This window comes from Carassius gibelio, chromosome B21 (assembly GCF_023724105.1).
Source record: "Carassius gibelio isolate Cgi1373 ecotype wild population from Czech Republic chromosome B21, carGib1.2-hapl.c, whole genome shotgun sequence".
Classification (NCBI taxonomy): Eukaryota; Metazoa; Chordata; class Actinopteri; order Cypriniformes; family Cyprinidae; genus Carassius; species Carassius gibelio.
Genome location: NC_068416.1, coordinates 18,057,423 through 18,073,702, shown reverse-complemented (window position 1 = coordinate 18,073,702; position 16,280 = coordinate 18,057,423). Strand labels below are relative to the sequence as shown.

At 37.4% G+C, this 16,280-nt stretch overlaps 2 protein-coding genes across 3 annotated transcripts; both read left to right on the top strand.

Moving 5' to 3' along the window:
* The first annotated feature begins 274 nt into the window (after window positions 1–274).
* On the top strand, window positions 275–6,848 carry LOC127986653 (zinc finger protein 345-like). 2 transcript variants are annotated; one of them, XM_052588980.1, is made up of 4 exons: window positions 275–636; window positions 1,370–1,505; window positions 2,557–3,057; window positions 5,158–6,848. In XM_052588980.1, the coding sequence occupies exons 1-4, from the start codon at window positions 457–459 to the stop codon at window positions 6,612–6,614; spliced, it is 2,274 nt and encodes a 757-aa protein (XP_052444940.1). In that variant the 5' UTR covers window positions 275–456; the 3' UTR covers window positions 6,615–6,848. The 2 variants fall into 2 exon arrangements, with proteins under 2 accessions (XP_052444940.1, XP_052444939.1); XM_052588979.1 differs by having other exon boundaries at window positions 278–636; window positions 1,367–1,505.
* Window positions 6,849–7,521: 673 nt separating this feature from the next.
* Window positions 7,522–10,063, top strand: LOC127986675 (plasminogen activator inhibitor 1 RNA-binding protein). Its single transcript, XM_052589006.1, has 8 exons — window positions 7,522–7,935; window positions 8,128–8,236; window positions 8,337–8,483; window positions 8,891–8,962; window positions 9,084–9,167; window positions 9,309–9,474; window positions 9,550–9,738; window positions 9,910–10,063. Exons 1-8 carry the CDS (start codon window positions 7,689–7,691, stop codon window positions 9,952–9,954), a joined length of 1,059 nt encoding a protein of 352 aa, XP_052444966.1. The 5' UTR covers window positions 7,522–7,688; the 3' UTR covers window positions 9,955–10,063.
* The last annotated feature ends 6,217 nt before the right edge of the window (window positions 10,064–16,280 follow it).

Below are 16,280 nucleotides of genomic sequence, written 5' to 3'. Positions count from 1 at the left end.
CTTCTTTGTGTCCACACAAAAATGTAAGAAAAAAAAGAAATACCTTTTCTTAATGAGGTTTAGATTTTCTGTCACAACAATAATTAGAATAGAATTTCTTAATAATTGTTATTTGCTATTATCCCGCAAATTCACAAAGTTTTCTAGGGATAAAAAATATGCAAATATCAAAATGTATAATATTTATAAAAAAAGAAAAGAAAAAGTAAATACCCTGCGTTTTTAAGGGGCGCAGGACGCACTAATCACTCCAAACCTCTAGGTGGCAGTACTGTCTTTACAATTCACACTGTATTCGAAGATTTTATTGTAGAAGAAAATAATTCTTTCCGTTTGTTCACCCGCCACAAACAAGCGAATGGCTAGCTAGTATACTTTTTAACCTGCGACTTTGTATGTAATGAGGTAGCAAGTAGTTTTTTTTTAGAGGGAGGTGTCGAGTAATCATCCCTGAGCATGACGGCAGTATTTCACGAGTTGCTGTCCTCCGTTATGGGGGTGTTAGTTGAAAGTGTCGTGTCGGAGTTGAGTAAACATCTCTGCGACTTCACGACTGTCTTATCTGAGGAGTGGAAGCGCAACAAGAGCACTGCAGTGAACAAAAACAGACTTAAAAAGGCCAATCAAGCCAAAACTGTAAGTTCTAGAGTAGAGGAAAGAAAGCGTCTCCATTCCTGTTCATAACACGTTTGTCGACAGTTGTTTACATGGTATTTATAACTGCCTTGAGTGCACCGTGTATATTTAAAAAAGTGCATATTGAATGTAATTATATTATAAATATAATGAATCTGTTAACCCTGCAACTGCCTTCTGTTTCCCAATAAGCTGTTGATGATCAAATTATGGTTATCCATATTTTTTGTATCGTTATTTTAGATTCCCATTTGTTTTTGAAGTCAGTTCGCATTGATTCTTACAGAAACATGGCCCACAACTTTAGCATTTCCATAACCAGAGATTATTACGTTTGAGAGTTGGCGATTTAAATAATGTGTGACATTATTTTCATGTTTTGAGTGATTGTTATTTCACATTTTATGAGGAAATGGGAGCAGGAGATCACACTCAAAACAGTTGAATGTCTCTAAATGTGTTTGTCCTTTCTTGTTTTAGTCAGAACACTGAGAGCGAAAGACGGCATTGCAGTTCTTTAGGAATCTTTAAAACACATTATAATGCAGATAACTTGTAATATGTTTTCTGAAGAAGTCAAATTTTAGTGCATACAGACTAGAGTAATGATTGTAAGTCTTAAATTCTAATACAAGATCATTAAGACAATGTGGGTGAATTTATAATCAAACTTATTTTTGACACACTGTTAATTGTAACAGGCTATATCTTGATCCTTTTTGTGTTTCAGAAGGAGTTTGCTGTGTTCATGGAGCTGTTGAGTAAAGCCACAGTAGAGACGATGGTTAAACTGATTCATGATCGCATCTCAGCTCAAGTACTGGACGCTACAGCAAAGTGTCGGCTCTCAAAGCAAGATAAGCTAAATGGTACATTACATGTTTAATCACCAACTCAAATACAAACCATAGCATTCACTCAAATATTTGGTACATGTCTTGGCTGTTCAGGTATATTTTGTTGAAGGGATAGTTCACCTAAAAATGGATCGTTCCAAACCTGTTTGCGTTTCTTTCTTCTGCGGAGCATAAAAGGTGTTTTGAATAATGTGGGTATCCAAACAGTTTATGGTCCCTATTGACTTCCTAGGTGTTTTTTCTATACTGTGGGAATCAATGGGAACCAGAAACTGTTTGGTTAAAAACATGCTTCAAAATTCTGCTATGTTCAACAGAAGAAACTCATTCAGTTTTGAACAGGTGAGTAAATAATGACAAGAAGCTTTATTACCCGGTAAATATTTCCATAATTCATACAGGGTTTGTTCTGGTCTTTAACAGGCCTTAAAATGGTTTCAAATCAGAGCAGAAATCCTTAAATTCATAAAACGGTGACGTTAAATGTTTTTAATTAAATGCATTGCAACAAATAATAAAAATAGTTCTGTTTTATTTGCCAATACAAATTTCTGAAACATTTACCGGTACTTGCAATGCAAATGAAAAATAAGGTCTTAGAAAAATGTATCAAAATTATGTGAGTTTATGATTAAAACAAATATCTGTCAATGCTGTATATGAAAACTTGTTTTCCCTTCTAACTAAGTAGATTTTTCTGAGCCCATTGGCAGATATTTATTCTTCTCTTAATAATAAACTTAATTTTATTTTTTATCATCTTCACAGAAAACAAGACTTATGTAATTTTCCTGCTCAATTAATGTATCTAGACATACTTGCTTTTGTAAAATGAATTAAAAAGTAATGTAGATCAGATCGAAGTTGTTTTTTTTAAACTTTGAACTGTTGCTGATACAACTCATTGTTTACTCCATATACCTTTACGTTTTGACAACTTAGTTTATTCCTTCTTATTATTAATATTATTTTTATCATGATATTTTTTATATTATGAATTTAAGTTTTTCAATATGATATTTAAATACAAACAAAACATTTTTTTCTCATTATATTCTCACAGAGGGTCAAGCAGCCGCATCTGAGCCAGAAAATAATGTGCTTCTTGAGCCTGAACAGAACAAGGATTATGTAATGGAATCTGAACATCATGAAAACTCTGTACAAGCAGCAAATACTCAGTACCATCAGCTGTCATCTAGACCCACTGATATTCTGGCAAGCAGTTTAAGTTTGAGTGAAAGCCAGCCTTCCACGAGCACAAACGTAGCTGCTGAGGAGAGACAGAAGCCATTCATTTGTGAGTCCTGTGGAGTATCTTTCAGTGACATGGCCCTGTTAAACATTCACAATGCTTTACACAAAGACAGACCTTTCAATTGTTTGACATGTGGCAGTACATTCAAAATGATGAAATGCTTGATGAAACACCAGAGATTTCACACGTCTCCAGAACTGAGTATTGAGTTCGAAGCCACTCTGAATGAAGAAGAATTCATTGTGCAGCTCGAAACCTGTGATGCTGTCAGTACATCTCTGGAAACACTAGAGGTCACTACACACGGTAAGGCATGATTTCAAATGCATTGTTTAAAGGTTTTCTGTACAATATGATAGTATACTGGACTGTATACTGAAAAAATGAGTGTAAATACAGTATCTTGATTAATCTATGTCAAGAGTAGTAAAATAAATTTGTTTTTATTACAAATACTGAATAAATAATTAGAACCATTAAATGTTTGGGGTCTTTATATATATATATATATATATATATATTAGGGGTGTAACGGTTCACAAAATTCACGGTTCGGTTCGATACGATTCACTGGTGTCTCGGTTCGGTTCGGTACGGTTCGGTACGTTTTAGATACAGCAAAAAGAAAAAAATTGGCAGATACATTTCCTTGATTTAAAAAAAATATATTTATTAAAACTAACAAAGTATGTTTTTTTTACATTGAACAATGATGGAGCTATTCTTTAACCATCTTCTATGGTGTTTTCTTAGTAGCATACTGTATAAAACAAAAACAGCTCCTTATAATTTTTTTTTTTTAAATTTTATATTATTGTTGTAGTAGTTATGAACAAATACAAAGATGTAACTTTTTATATGGAACTCTATAACTCTTTATATTGAGTGTGTTTTTACTCAATTGGTTCTCTATAGGGCTTTTGTTTTTTGGCACAAAGCAGGAATTACGGTCTGGCTGAAATTAGCTCGTGAAGGAATATTGTAACGGGGCTCAATTACATTAAGCATATTCTTAAAACCTGCGTTTTCCACTACAGAGCGCGCTCGCTCACTCAGTACGCGCGGCGCTGGACCCTGGGCTCAGCGTTGCCCTTCAGATACAACGCGATTTGGGCTGCACTATGCCAAGAGCAAAGTAGGTGGAGTTTTCAAAACTGCCCGTGCATACGTTCTATTTATAGAACAGTTGTTCTATCTAATAACGTGCAGGCCTGTTAATTGAATCGTACTGCTCAGGAAATTCCGATACAGTACAGTACTAGTCCATTTTGATTTCCGTGCTTGCTCGGATGCCCCGATCGATTGGTAAAGTGCACCCAAACACCAGACCTGTTGGTTATTGGAGGATCTTATATTTCTGGTCTGTTAAACGCATTGGCCATTTTGCAACGAGCCTTCAGCGCGTACTGAGTGAGCGAGCGCCTGACTGAGTAGCCTATATAACGGTGTTTTTTTTTCTTCGGGGGTGTCAGGGGCGTTGCCTGTTACGTCGTTTGGGTTATTGAGCTACCTTGTTGAACGCATATCATTATATTTCACAATTTTTTATTTATTTTGCAAATATAATTAATTAGTCCAACGAACCGTTCGGTACATAATGCGTACCGCGTACCGAACCGAAAGCCTCGTACCGAACGGTTCAATACGAATACGCGTATCGTTACACCCCTAATATATATATATATATATATATATATATATATATCTCGATCGTATTTTTCCGGACTATAAGTTGCATTTATTTAGAACCAAGAGAAAGCATTACCGTCTACAGCTGCGAGAGGGCGCTGTATGTTTTCAGTGTAGACTACAGGAGCACTGAGCAGCATAGAGCGCCTTCTCGCAGCTGTAAATTAATTTAAAATCAAATTAATTTTGATAAGTCGCACCCGACTATAAGTTGCAGGACCAGCCAAACTATGAAAAAAAAAAAGCGACTTATAGTCCGGAAAATACAGAATATATATTTTATTTATTTTAAAAATAATAAATAGTTTATTCCTGTCATGCAAAGCTGAATTTTCAGCAGCAATTACTCCAGTATTCAGTGTCACATGATCCTTTAGAAATCATTCTAGTTTGCTGATTTGGTGTAAGGAATGTTTTTATTTTTTATGTTAGAAATGGTTGTGCTGCTCAATACTTTTTTTCAGGAGTTTTGGTAAATGGAAAGTTAACAAAACAGCATTTATTTAAAATATATTTCCTTGTAGTATTATTAATGTATTAATTTTAATTTCATGTAGTCTTTTTAAATAAAAGTTTTTTTATTGTTAATAAATGTAAAATGCAATGAGTGAAGAATTACTGGGTGCACCCATAATTAACTATATTTATATTTAAGTATAATTATTTACATTTTTCAGTCTGTTTGTCTTAAATGTACTCCCTGTTCTTCCTTCACAGAAATTCTCCAAAGTAACTTGGACAGCGAAGACATATCTTGTGCTGTTTTGGAAAGCAGTCAGTATGTAACCGAATCATTTGTGCAAGGTTTAAATATTAACATCGAAAACACAGACAACCAGCCCAACACCACAGCTAACACGGATATGATAAAACAGTCGAATGATGGTTTGTTCCGATGCAAAACATGCGGCAAGTGTTTTGAACTGAGGTGGAAGTTCATTAACCACGTTCGGGCTCATGTGAAACATTACAAATGTTCGCATTGCGAGAAGCGCTTTACTATGAGAAGCTGCCTCATCAGACACGTAGCGATGCACACTGGAGCCCAGCTATTCAAATGTGAGATATGTTCCAAGTCTTTTGTATTTCAGGCCTCCCTGGAAAAGCACAGGCGTCTTCATACGGCAGAAAAAACGGTTACTTGCCCAAATTGTCAGAAGGTTTTTCCCGGCAAGCGTTCTTTCGGCAGACACAGATGCAAAGCAGTTGAAATGCTCTACAACTGTCCCGTATGTGACAAGCAGTTCAAAATAAAACAAAACATGCTTGACCACCAAACACTGCACACTGGCGAGAAGCCCTACTGTTGCGAGATATGTGGCGATTTTTATAGCTGCGAGCGATATTTGAAAAATCACCAAAAGAGTCACATCGAGAAAACCTACGAATATCTGTGTGAACTCTGCGACAAGCGGTTCAGTGCTCGCAAACATCTGCAAGCTCATATGCTTGTGCACACAAGGGAAAAGCGATACGCTTGCGACGTATGCGATAAGAAGTTCGCCACCTCTGGAAACCTCAACAGGCACAAAGCCGGTCACACAGGAGTGAAGTTGTACGGCTGTCCGATATGTTTGAAAAGGTACACTACAGCGTATGCCCTGAAGATGCACATGCACAAACACACTTCAAGCAAACCGTTTCTTTGTGACGTTTGCGGTAAGGGATTTACCAGTTCAGACTACATGAAAAGGCACAAGCGAATTATTCACGCAGGAAGAAGGGATTGTGTGTGTTCGATCTGTAATAAGGCCTTCATATTCCCCAGTTCTCTTAATCAGCACATGCTTGTACATACAGGAGAGAAACATCACGCGCGACTGGTCAGTCCTTTGTTGAAGAAGTTCAGTTGCGATCATTGTCAGAAGAAGTTCTACTCACAAGCCGCCCTTACAGTACACCAGAGGGTTCACACGAAGGAAAAGCCGTATAGTTGCATGGTTTGTGGAAAGAGGTTTGGGTATTCCAGCAGTATTCAGATGCACATGAGAATCCATACAGGGGAGAGACCTTTTGGTTGTGATGTTTGTGGTAAAACGTTCAGTCAGGCTGTGCATCTGAGGACCCATCAGCGAGTGCACACTGGTCTGAAGTCGTTCAGTTGTGAGAGCTGTGGGAAGAAGTTTGTGGATCATAGAAATCTTAAACAACATAAATGTAAATATGCCATGTAAATTCTGACATATTCGCAAAACCAAAGGTTACACTGAATTAAACACTGCATCTTTTTTTTTCAGGTTTGTTTGAAATAGTTTCTGTAATGCATAGCATTATGTTGATAGCTAATGATCTGTAGTCTTATTTGGCAAGCCGAATGAAATCAGAGGTGTGTGTGCTTCTGTATTTTTAATTGTGTAAACAATTATATTTTCAAACCAAGACTACAGCAATAAAAACATCATGATGAACTACTTGTGTCTTTTTTCCACCATTAAATATATTTTAAAATGATTAATAGGCATGTTTAAATAGTGTTTTTTGGTGCCTGTAATGTGCCACAAACCTGTGTGTGCTTCACAGACTGATTACTGCAAGTCAAGTTTATATATATATATATATATATATATATATATATATATATGTGTGTGTGTGTGTGTGTGTGTGTGTGTATTTAATCTCTACTTTGAAATAACTTTAAACACCCTTAAAAATATTCTTTGGTTATCTCTAAAGTTTGCTTGATCTAAAACCTTTGAGTTTTATTTATATATATATATATATATATATATATATATATATATATATATATATATATATATATATATATATATATATATATATATATATTTATTTTTTGCATATTGTACTGCTTTATGAAATTTTTTGTATGAATAGTATATGAAGCAGTCATACACATCTGCAGAAGAAGCATGAATGTATAAACAAAAAATTTTCTTTGAAGAAGAATGATAGTAGATTAATAGTTTTAATCTGGTTCACATTTCCAGTCACAAAAAAAAAAAATAGCAAAAGAATAGTCCGGAAGCGTAAATAATGTTGCTTCTCAACGGCTCTGCTGGAAACTAAAAGCTGACTTCCGGGGCGGAGACTAATTGCTTACATATGAACCTGAATTCAATTAACAGAACGTCACATCTGACGCTACGTTAATTTGTGCTTACGAGCTAACCTTAGATTTCAATCTTTTGTTCTCTTTGGGAGATAAACAGAGTTTAGTTCTGCTGTATTTGTAGTTCTTCGATGACAGCAACTCGGTTATTTCATTTCCCTTGCGGTAATCGATAAAAATGAAGGAGTTAGTAACGTTAGAGGAGATGCCTGATGAAGAATACGGATGCGCCGTTGCTAATCGTTTCGGCCGACTGCTGAACGACGAATCCGACCCTTTCGACATCTTATACGCGGCAGGGGTAGAGAAGAAACAGAAGAAGAAGAAAGAGGAGCCAAAGAAAACCTCAACCACGATTAAATCTGGAAAGAAAGAGTCCCAAAGGGACAGGAAAATCGTTCTTCCCGTTGGCGGGGGAGAACAAGGTAAGTTAAGTGAAGGACGTGCTGATTTTATTCGACGCAAGCCTTACTTTTAATAAATTACCGACTAATTTAGTTAACCACTGGAAGATATTATGAGCCTAAATGGAAGGTACTCTGGTTACTGAAGTTTTAAGCTTTTAAAGTGTTCACGTTTGTGTGTGGCTTGTATTCGGTGACGGTCCATATTTCTAGGCCAAGTCTGTCTTGCTCGTGGAGAGGTTGAGGAGCGAATAGAGAGACGCGTGACTTTTGAGCGCAAATTCAGCGACGCCGACACCCCCCTCAGTTTCTCTGTTGAGAGGTAAACGTCTCTTAATACCGGTTAATAAATGGCTTTATTTTTTATTCATCTTCCTGAATTTATTTTGCATGCCTGAAGATCTGTCTTCATCTGTGTGCAGGCCTGTGGATGTGCTGGACAGGCCTGTCAGAGGAAGAGGTACAGGAAGAGGACGAGGAGCCCGAGGCCCAGGATATCCGAGATCCAGTGATGGATTTGACCAGAGGGGAAAGAGAGAGTTTGAGAGACACAGTGGCAGTGACCGAACGTGAGCTGGGACTCATAACTTTCATGTTAAGAGTCTTATGCAGTGGTCAAACTGTAGTTGATTTAGGGCCCAAACTTTATATTGATTATCACATGTAATTAAACACCCACATACAGAAGTAAACATGATACTGAAATATAAAGTGTACCTTTTAAATGTTAATTTCAAAATACATGCAAAGTGTAAATGTAAGGGTAATCATTAAAGGTATCATTTTTAGAAAAACTATTACATTAATCTTTTGGTTAAGTAATCGACATCGTAAATGTTTACATGATTAATTGCAATTTTTTTTTTTTTTTTTGCAATGTCTTTCACTTTGGGGTTGTAAGTAACTGGTCGAAAGTCTGTAAATGAACAGATTTGAGTTTAGAAATTTTCATACACACAATCATCTTATAAATCAGGAGTGTCCGATCAGAAGAGAAGCGCAGCGGCAGTGGATCCCGCAACTGGGGCTCGATGAGAGACCATATGAGGTTTACCCCTTTTTTATATATATGTGTATATATGGTATATGTCAAGTTGGAATTTATTTTCTCACTTTGTTTTCCCCCCACCCCGTTTTAAAATGGTTTTAATTTTTCTTCTGTCCTGTAGTGAAATTGAAGAGGGGTCACCTAGTGAAGAGGTCGTTGAAAATGAGGAGACCCAAGAGGCAGTTGAGACTGATGGAGAAAACAGGTCCGTCTCTCACAGCTGCAGGAAATATCTTGTAACGCAGCTGATGCTTGACAGTGAATATGGTTATTTGATGACTTTTTGAATTTGAGCTTCCTTTTATAGTTCATAATGGATAAAAATGTACAATTGCTCCCCTTTCAGACCATCCGAGACTGAGAAAGTGATTGAGGTTGCCCTAGAGATGACATTGGATGAGTGGAAAGCCCTACAGGAGCAGAGCAGGCCAAAGGTGGAGCTGAATATCCGTAAGGCAGATGCCTCTGTGCTGTCCAAGGCCGTGGTCATCCATAAGTCCAAATTCCTTGAGGTGAGGAGTCTCTTTCTTGGCATTTAGAGACTGTTGGATACAAATTCACTCTTACAACTGCTGTTCTTGTTCTAGAAACATCATAATGGCTTGGATGATGAGGATATGGTTTTCCGCCGCCCGACCAATGACATCACTTGTCAACTGGAGATCAACTTTGGCAGCCTGGCTCGACCCTCTCGTGGTGGGAGAGGAGGACGGGGTGGTCGCGGCCGTGGGGCTCCATCCATGCCCTCCCTAAGATCTCCACAAAAGCTTGAATCTGTAAGTTAGTTGTATTGGTTGCATCATAAATTGCCCATGCCCAGACAACACAGTCCTGTGAAATGCAAGAGTTTTAGTTGAAGGTGCTTTCCAAGCGAGATCGGTGTTCATGCTGTGAGAAACTGTGCCTGTGGTGGTTTGAGGCTAAATCATGTTTTGGCGTTTCCTAAGGCTCCAAACCCAGATGATCCAGAAGATTTCCCTGCACTGGCCTAGAGCTCCTCTGGAGGTACAGAGTGAGGATCAAACTGTTCTGCAAGCCATGTTTGTAACTCTGAAATGGGCAATGTGCACTTAAAATGAAAATAAAGCATGCATAAAGTTGGTTCTTTGCTTTTACTGCAGTTTACATCTTGTGTGTACTTCTGTATTTTTTGCACTTGTTTGACTTTACTATTTTAAGAGGATAGAGTAATTTGTTCTAAAATAAAGCATTCTGTTAAGGCATATTGAAGCTGAGTGAATACTTTATTGCCTAAATACGTTAAGCATATTAAAATGTAGACTTGCATAACGGCAATTGCTTTTATTAGCCAGAAGATTTATGGGGTGTTAAACAATATGCCAGTGATTTTAAACTGAAATTTAATTTTCTGTAATCTGAATTAAACCAAAATTAAAACCATCTGCATAGATTTGATGCAATAAAATGTGTATATATACAGTATTGTTCAAAATAATAGCAGTACAATGTGACTAACCAGAATAATCAAGGTTTTTCGTATATTTTTTTATTGCTACGTGGCAAACAAGTTACCAGTAGGTTCAGTAGATTCTCAGAAAACAAATGAGACCCAGCATTCATGATATGCACGCTCTTAAGGCTGTGCAATTGGGCAATTAGTTGAATTAGTTGAAAGGGGTGTGTTCAAAAAAATAGCAGTGTGGCATTCAATCACTGAGGTCATCAATTTTGTGAAGAAACAGGTGTGAATCAGGTGGCCCCTATTTAAGGATGAAGCCAACACTTGTTGAACATGCATTTGAAAGCTGAGGAAAATGGGTCGTTCAAGACATTGTTCAGAAGAACAGCGTACTTTGATTAAAAAGTTGATTAGAGAGGGGAAAACCTATAAAGAGGTGCAAAAAATGATAGGCTGTTCAGCTAAAATGATCTCCAATGCCTTAAAATGGAGAGCAAAACCAGAGAGACGTGGAAGAAAACGGAAGACAACCATCAAAATGGATAGAAGAATAACCAGAATGGCAAAGGCTCAGCCAATGATCACCTCCAGGATGATCAAAGACAGTCTGGAGTTACCTGTAAGTACTGTGACAGTTAGAAGACGTCTGTGTGAAGCTAATCTATTTTCAAGAATCCCCCGCAAAGTCCCTCTGTTAAAAAAAAGGCATGTGCAGAAGAGGTTACAATTTGCCAAAGAACACATCAACTGGCCTAAAGAGAAATGGAGGAACATTTTGTGGACTGATGAGAGTAAAATTGTTCTTTTTGGGTCCAAGGGCCACAGGCAGTTTGTGAGACGACCCCCAAACTCTGAATTCAAGCCACAGTACACAGTGAAGACAGTGAAGCATGGAGGTGCAAGCATCATGATATGGGCATGTTTCTCCTACTATGGTGTTGGGCCTATTTATCGCATACCAGGGATCATGGATCAGTTTGCATATGTTAAAATACTTGAAGAGGTCATGTTGCCCTATGCTGAAGAGGACATGCCCTTGAAATGGTTGTTTCAACAAGACAATGACCCAAAACACACTAGTAAACGGGCAAAGTCTTGGTTCCAAACCAACAAAATTAATGTTATGGAGTGGCCAGCCCAATCTCCAGACCTTAATCCAATTGAGAACTTGTGGGGTGATATCAAAAATGCTGTTTCTGAAGCAAAACCAAGAAAAGTGAATGAATTGTGGAATGTTGTTAAAGAATCATGGAGTGGAATAACAGCTGAGAGGTGCCACAAGTTGGTTGACTCCATGCCACACAGATGTCAAGCAGTTTTAAAAAACTGTGGTCATACAACTAAATATTAGTTTAGTGATTCACAGGATTGCTAAATCCCAGAAAAAAAAAAATGTTTGTACAAAATAGTTTTGAGTTTGTACAGTCAAAGGTAGACACTGCTATTTTTTTGAACACACCCCTTTCAACTAATTGCCCAATTGCACAGCCTTAAGAGCGTGCATATCATGAATGCTGGGTCTTGTTTGTTTTCTGACAATCTACTGAACCTTCTGGTAACTTGTTTGCCACGTAGCAATAAAAAATATACTAAAAACCTTGATTATTCTGGTTAGTCACATTGTACTGCTATTATTTTGAACAATACTGTACATGCACTATTCTTCAAAAGTTAGGGGTCTGCAAACATCTCATTTTGCAGAGGACACCTTAATGCTGTTCTTTTGAACATTTTTATGTCCTGATGGTTTCAGTTTCCACTAAGCAAATCAGTAATTTTGTTTCTTGTGAAGCTAATCATAGTCATGAAGGATCATGTGACATTGAAGACGAGTGATGGCTGCTGGAAATTTTACTTTGCTATTGTGGAAATTGGTTTATATTAAAAATGCATTAGGATTTGTTAAAATCAATTACACAACTGTATTGTTTTTACCATATTGGGCAAACTAATGCAGCCTTGGTGAGTAAAATAAAGATCTTTTAGACCCCAAAATTCTGAACTGTATGTATGTGAATGTCTACATATATGGACATGATGGTTAAGAAACATTTAAGAGATAAAAGTAGTTTGTTTGAATTTCTCAAACAGAGTTCTTGAATAAAGGACCTAAATCTAAATATTTTTTAAACCGTTAACTCTTCACTGTGGTCTAACCATTTGATCAGTTTATTATTGATCCACCACCAGGAGGCGTAATACCCCAGAGAATAAGTGAAATCTGACTTGTGCTCCTGCTGCCAGTTTGATGTCCACTGTACTTCTACACTGTTTCCCATGTGCAGTGGTGAGTCTTGAAGTAAAACAGGATCATTGATCCTATACTCTCTCCCGCTGTTTGAAAAATGTTACTTTTTTAAAAAAAGTTCTGGTGTCAGGAAAAACTACTGCTTGTTTTATTTTTTTTTTGCGGGGAGACAAGTTTCCTTGAAGCTCACAGTGCCTTGGCTGGTGATGGAATGTCACACTGCTAGTCATACAGTGAAGGGAAATTAAATTTACAATGGGCTGTTTCCTCCAGCTCACCGTGCATCACTATAGGTTTTGGCAGTTCGCTAGACAATGCTGCCAATCTTGCTGAAAAGAACCGCAGAGCTCTGTCCTGCAAGCTTTGCAGCAGTGAACTCTGGAATCAGATTCCTCAATGAGGAAATGGACAGTAGTGAGAGAACCTCACATCTGCTGAAATCAGTTATTTTTCAGCTCCACTGTCTCCCCTGATTGCTCTGACACTCTTATCTTTGAGCTATAAGAGTCCTGTCTTGGTCTAGTCATATGATACACCCTATTTTAGTCTTTGAAGAGAGTCTAGTGTTTTTTTAGAAGGATTGGGCCAGATTCCCGTGGCTGCGTTAACACTGAGGTGATTGTAAATGTTAGGCTTAAGTGTTCTTTCTGCATTCTCAGAGCTGTTTTTTCTGGGGGTAGTGTTGAGCTGGTGAAACACACACAGGCATGAGCTCATTGTAGCTGACAGAGTGAATCCAGATGGATAAAGCAGTGATACTAGAAGGATGTGTGTTCACAATATCTTCTGTACCCAAGTCCAGAGTTTTCTTTGTTTTGGCATCTTCTGTTTTCCCATCAGCCCCTTCCCTCTGTATTTAAGGGCTATTGGGGAGATTGTGAACCGTGTGTGACTATAATTAACTGTCAACTGTTTTGAATTAATATAGATCCATTGGGGCGTACAAACAAATGGTGATTGATCGTTGGCCCCGGAACCCAAAGAGTGATTGATTCAGTGTGGTGTTGAATTCAGTGTAACCTCAAAAAAGCATTTGTACCTTTTGTCGTTTATTTTTCCTGAACAAATGTTAGGCTAAATCTTAAACAAGTGAGGTCTGGTTTTTCTTCAGATTATTGTATCGCGTTGAGAAGCCCTTTGTTTAGCGTTGCTGCAGATGCAGTGGAGCGGTTGGTATGAGCAACATGAGATGATCTGAACTGAGCTGACATTAAAAGTCTTGGACTTGCTTGCATTTCATCTGTGTCAGATTTGTTCATGTTATCCTTCCGGGACCCTGAAAAAACATTTGGAATTTAAATTGTTTTTTTTTCTTCTCATGACATTTCTAGTGTATTGAGGAATATATAACCGTTACAAAAATTCTTTGCATGTGGAGAATTCAGGACATTTGTACTAAAAAAAATAAAGGTAAGGTAATGACAAAAATTAAACCAAATTGGTTTTGTACTCATTTTCTTGACAGTCCTCTCGAATGATTATATATAGTTGAAAGATGTTTATATTTCATATTTATGTATGCACACTAGTGTATGTATTAATTAGCTGTGTTTAATCTAAATGAGTGTTTTTCATCACTTTGGCACAGAAATTTCAACTTCTACTAAACATCTGCACATAGTTTCTCAACTATGTTATGAAAGATATTACAGAATGATTTAATATAACATTTACAATCTGATTACTTGCACCGTTTTGTAAATGGACAAAAATAGAGTTTCCAGCTCAACATTTTTTATTATTCTGTTCTATTAAAATAGTGCCATGGACATTGCATGGATTTTTCTCTTTCATTTGTAATCATTATTTATACTGTACACACACACACACACACACACACACACACACACACACACACACACACACACACACACACACACACACATATATATATATATATATATATATATATATATATATGTAGTGCCACTTGAAAGTTATTGTGAACCCCTTGCAGAATCTGTAAGAATGTCATTTTAACAAAATAAGTGCTCATACAAAAAGCATGTTATTTTTTATTTTTTTGTACTGTCCTAAGATATTTTACATAAAGTTTACATATAGTCCACAAGAAAAATAAATAGCTGAAATTATTAAAATAACCCCATACAAAAGTTTGTAACCCCTTGGTTCTGTGTGGTTACCTGAATGAGCCATTGTTTTGTGTTGGTTGCTCATGAGTTGTCGCTCATTGTTTGTTTCTGAACAGTTAAACTGAGCACTGTTCTTCTGAAAAATCCTCCATATCCCGCAGATTCTTCAGTTTTCCTTTTGCACATTTGAACCCTTTCCAGCAGTAACGGTATGATTTTGAGATCCATCTTTTTAACACTGAGGACAATTGAGGGACTCAAACATAACTATTAAAAAAGGTTCAAAAGTTTTGGTGTTGGTCAGTGACATAAATTGTGTTTTACGAAGTTTGCAGCCAAAGCTGTTGTGGTGTTCCATCACATATTGTTTCTAGATTATTGTGTAAACTGATCAGATGCATTTTAAAAAGTTGCTAAAAGCTTTATTGGCCATTAATACATTTCACTGTTTTTTGATCCTGACAAAAATGATCAGCTAACATTAATTGACTAATCATATTAGAAACACATGTGAAAGTGTGAATAAGTACTAGGTGAAATCACTATCATACTAATTAGATTGTAAGAGCAGACTACATAGCATCAAAATGGCCTCATATGCAAGGAAATTGCACCTACCAGAAGCATTTACCGGATCATCAAGAACTTCAAGGGGAGAGGTTTGACTGAAGTGAAAAAGTCTTCAGGACGTCCCAGAGTGTCCAGCAAGTGCCAGGACCGTCTCCTCCTGATGAGTCATCTACAGAATTGTGTCTCCAGCCGTGCAGAGCTTGCTCAGGAATGGCAGCAGGTTGGTGTGAGAGCATCTGCACGCACTGTGAGGCCAAGACTTTTGGGCAGAAAGGGCCACTTCTCTCCAAGAAAATGTTGAGGACAGACTGAAAATCTACAGGAAGTACAAGATTGGACAGCAGAAGACCGGTGCAAAGTTATTTTCTCTGAAGAAGCGCCCTTCCGACCGTTTGTGACATCTGGAAAATCGATTGTTTGGAGAAGAAAAGGTGAACGCCATGAGTCCTGTGTTGTGCCAACAGTGAAGCATCCTGAGACCATCCATGTGTGGGGTTGCTTTTCAACCAAGGGAGTGGGCACGCTCATAATTCCACCCAAAAATACTGCCATGAATAAAGAATGTAATCAAAATGTCCTGCAAGAGCGACTACTTCCAATGATCAATGTAAAATCTGGTGATGATCCATGCATTTTCCAGCATGATAAAGCAACATGTCACAAAGCAAGAGTGATGAAGTGCTCGAAGATCATTACATTGAAATTTTGGATTCATGGCCAGGCAACTCCCGGGACCTCAATCCCATAGAGAACCTCTGGTCAGTCCTCAAAAGGTGAGTGGACAAGCAGAAGCCCATTGAGATCAACTTTGAGAAATAATTAGGCAAGAATGGATCGCCATCAGTCAGTATCTATCTATCTATATTTGTATGTGTGTGGGCATGAAAAAATAAGTTACAATTTTAGATTTATATTTTATTTTATTATTATTAATGTTCTTTATGTTAATAAAACATCCGAAAAGTACAGAATGACCAAGATTTGCTT

Coding starts and splice junctions, on each gene's coding strand:
- LOC127986653 (XM_052588979.1), top strand. CDS start 457: ATGACGGCAGTATTTCACGAGTTGCTGTCCTCCGTTATGGGGGTGTTA. Junction 1,506..2,556: donor AAAGCAAGATAAGCTAAATG/GTACATTACATG, acceptor ATATTCTCACAG/AGGGTCAAGCAGCCGCATCT. Junction 3,058..5,157: donor ACTAGAGGTCACTACACACG/GTAAGGCATGAT, acceptor CTTCCTTCACAG/AAATTCTCCAAAGTAACTTG.
- LOC127986675 (XM_052589006.1), top strand. CDS start 7,689: ATGAAGGAGTTAGTAACGTTAGAGGAGATGCCTGATGAAGAATACGGA. Junction 9,168..9,308: donor GAGACTGATGGAGAAAACAG/GTCCGTCTCTCA, acceptor CTCCCCTTTCAG/ACCATCCGAGACTGAGAAAG. Junction 9,475..9,549: donor ATAAGTCCAAATTCCTTGAG/GTGAGGAGTCTC, acceptor TTCTTGTTCTAG/AAACATCATAATGGCTTGGA.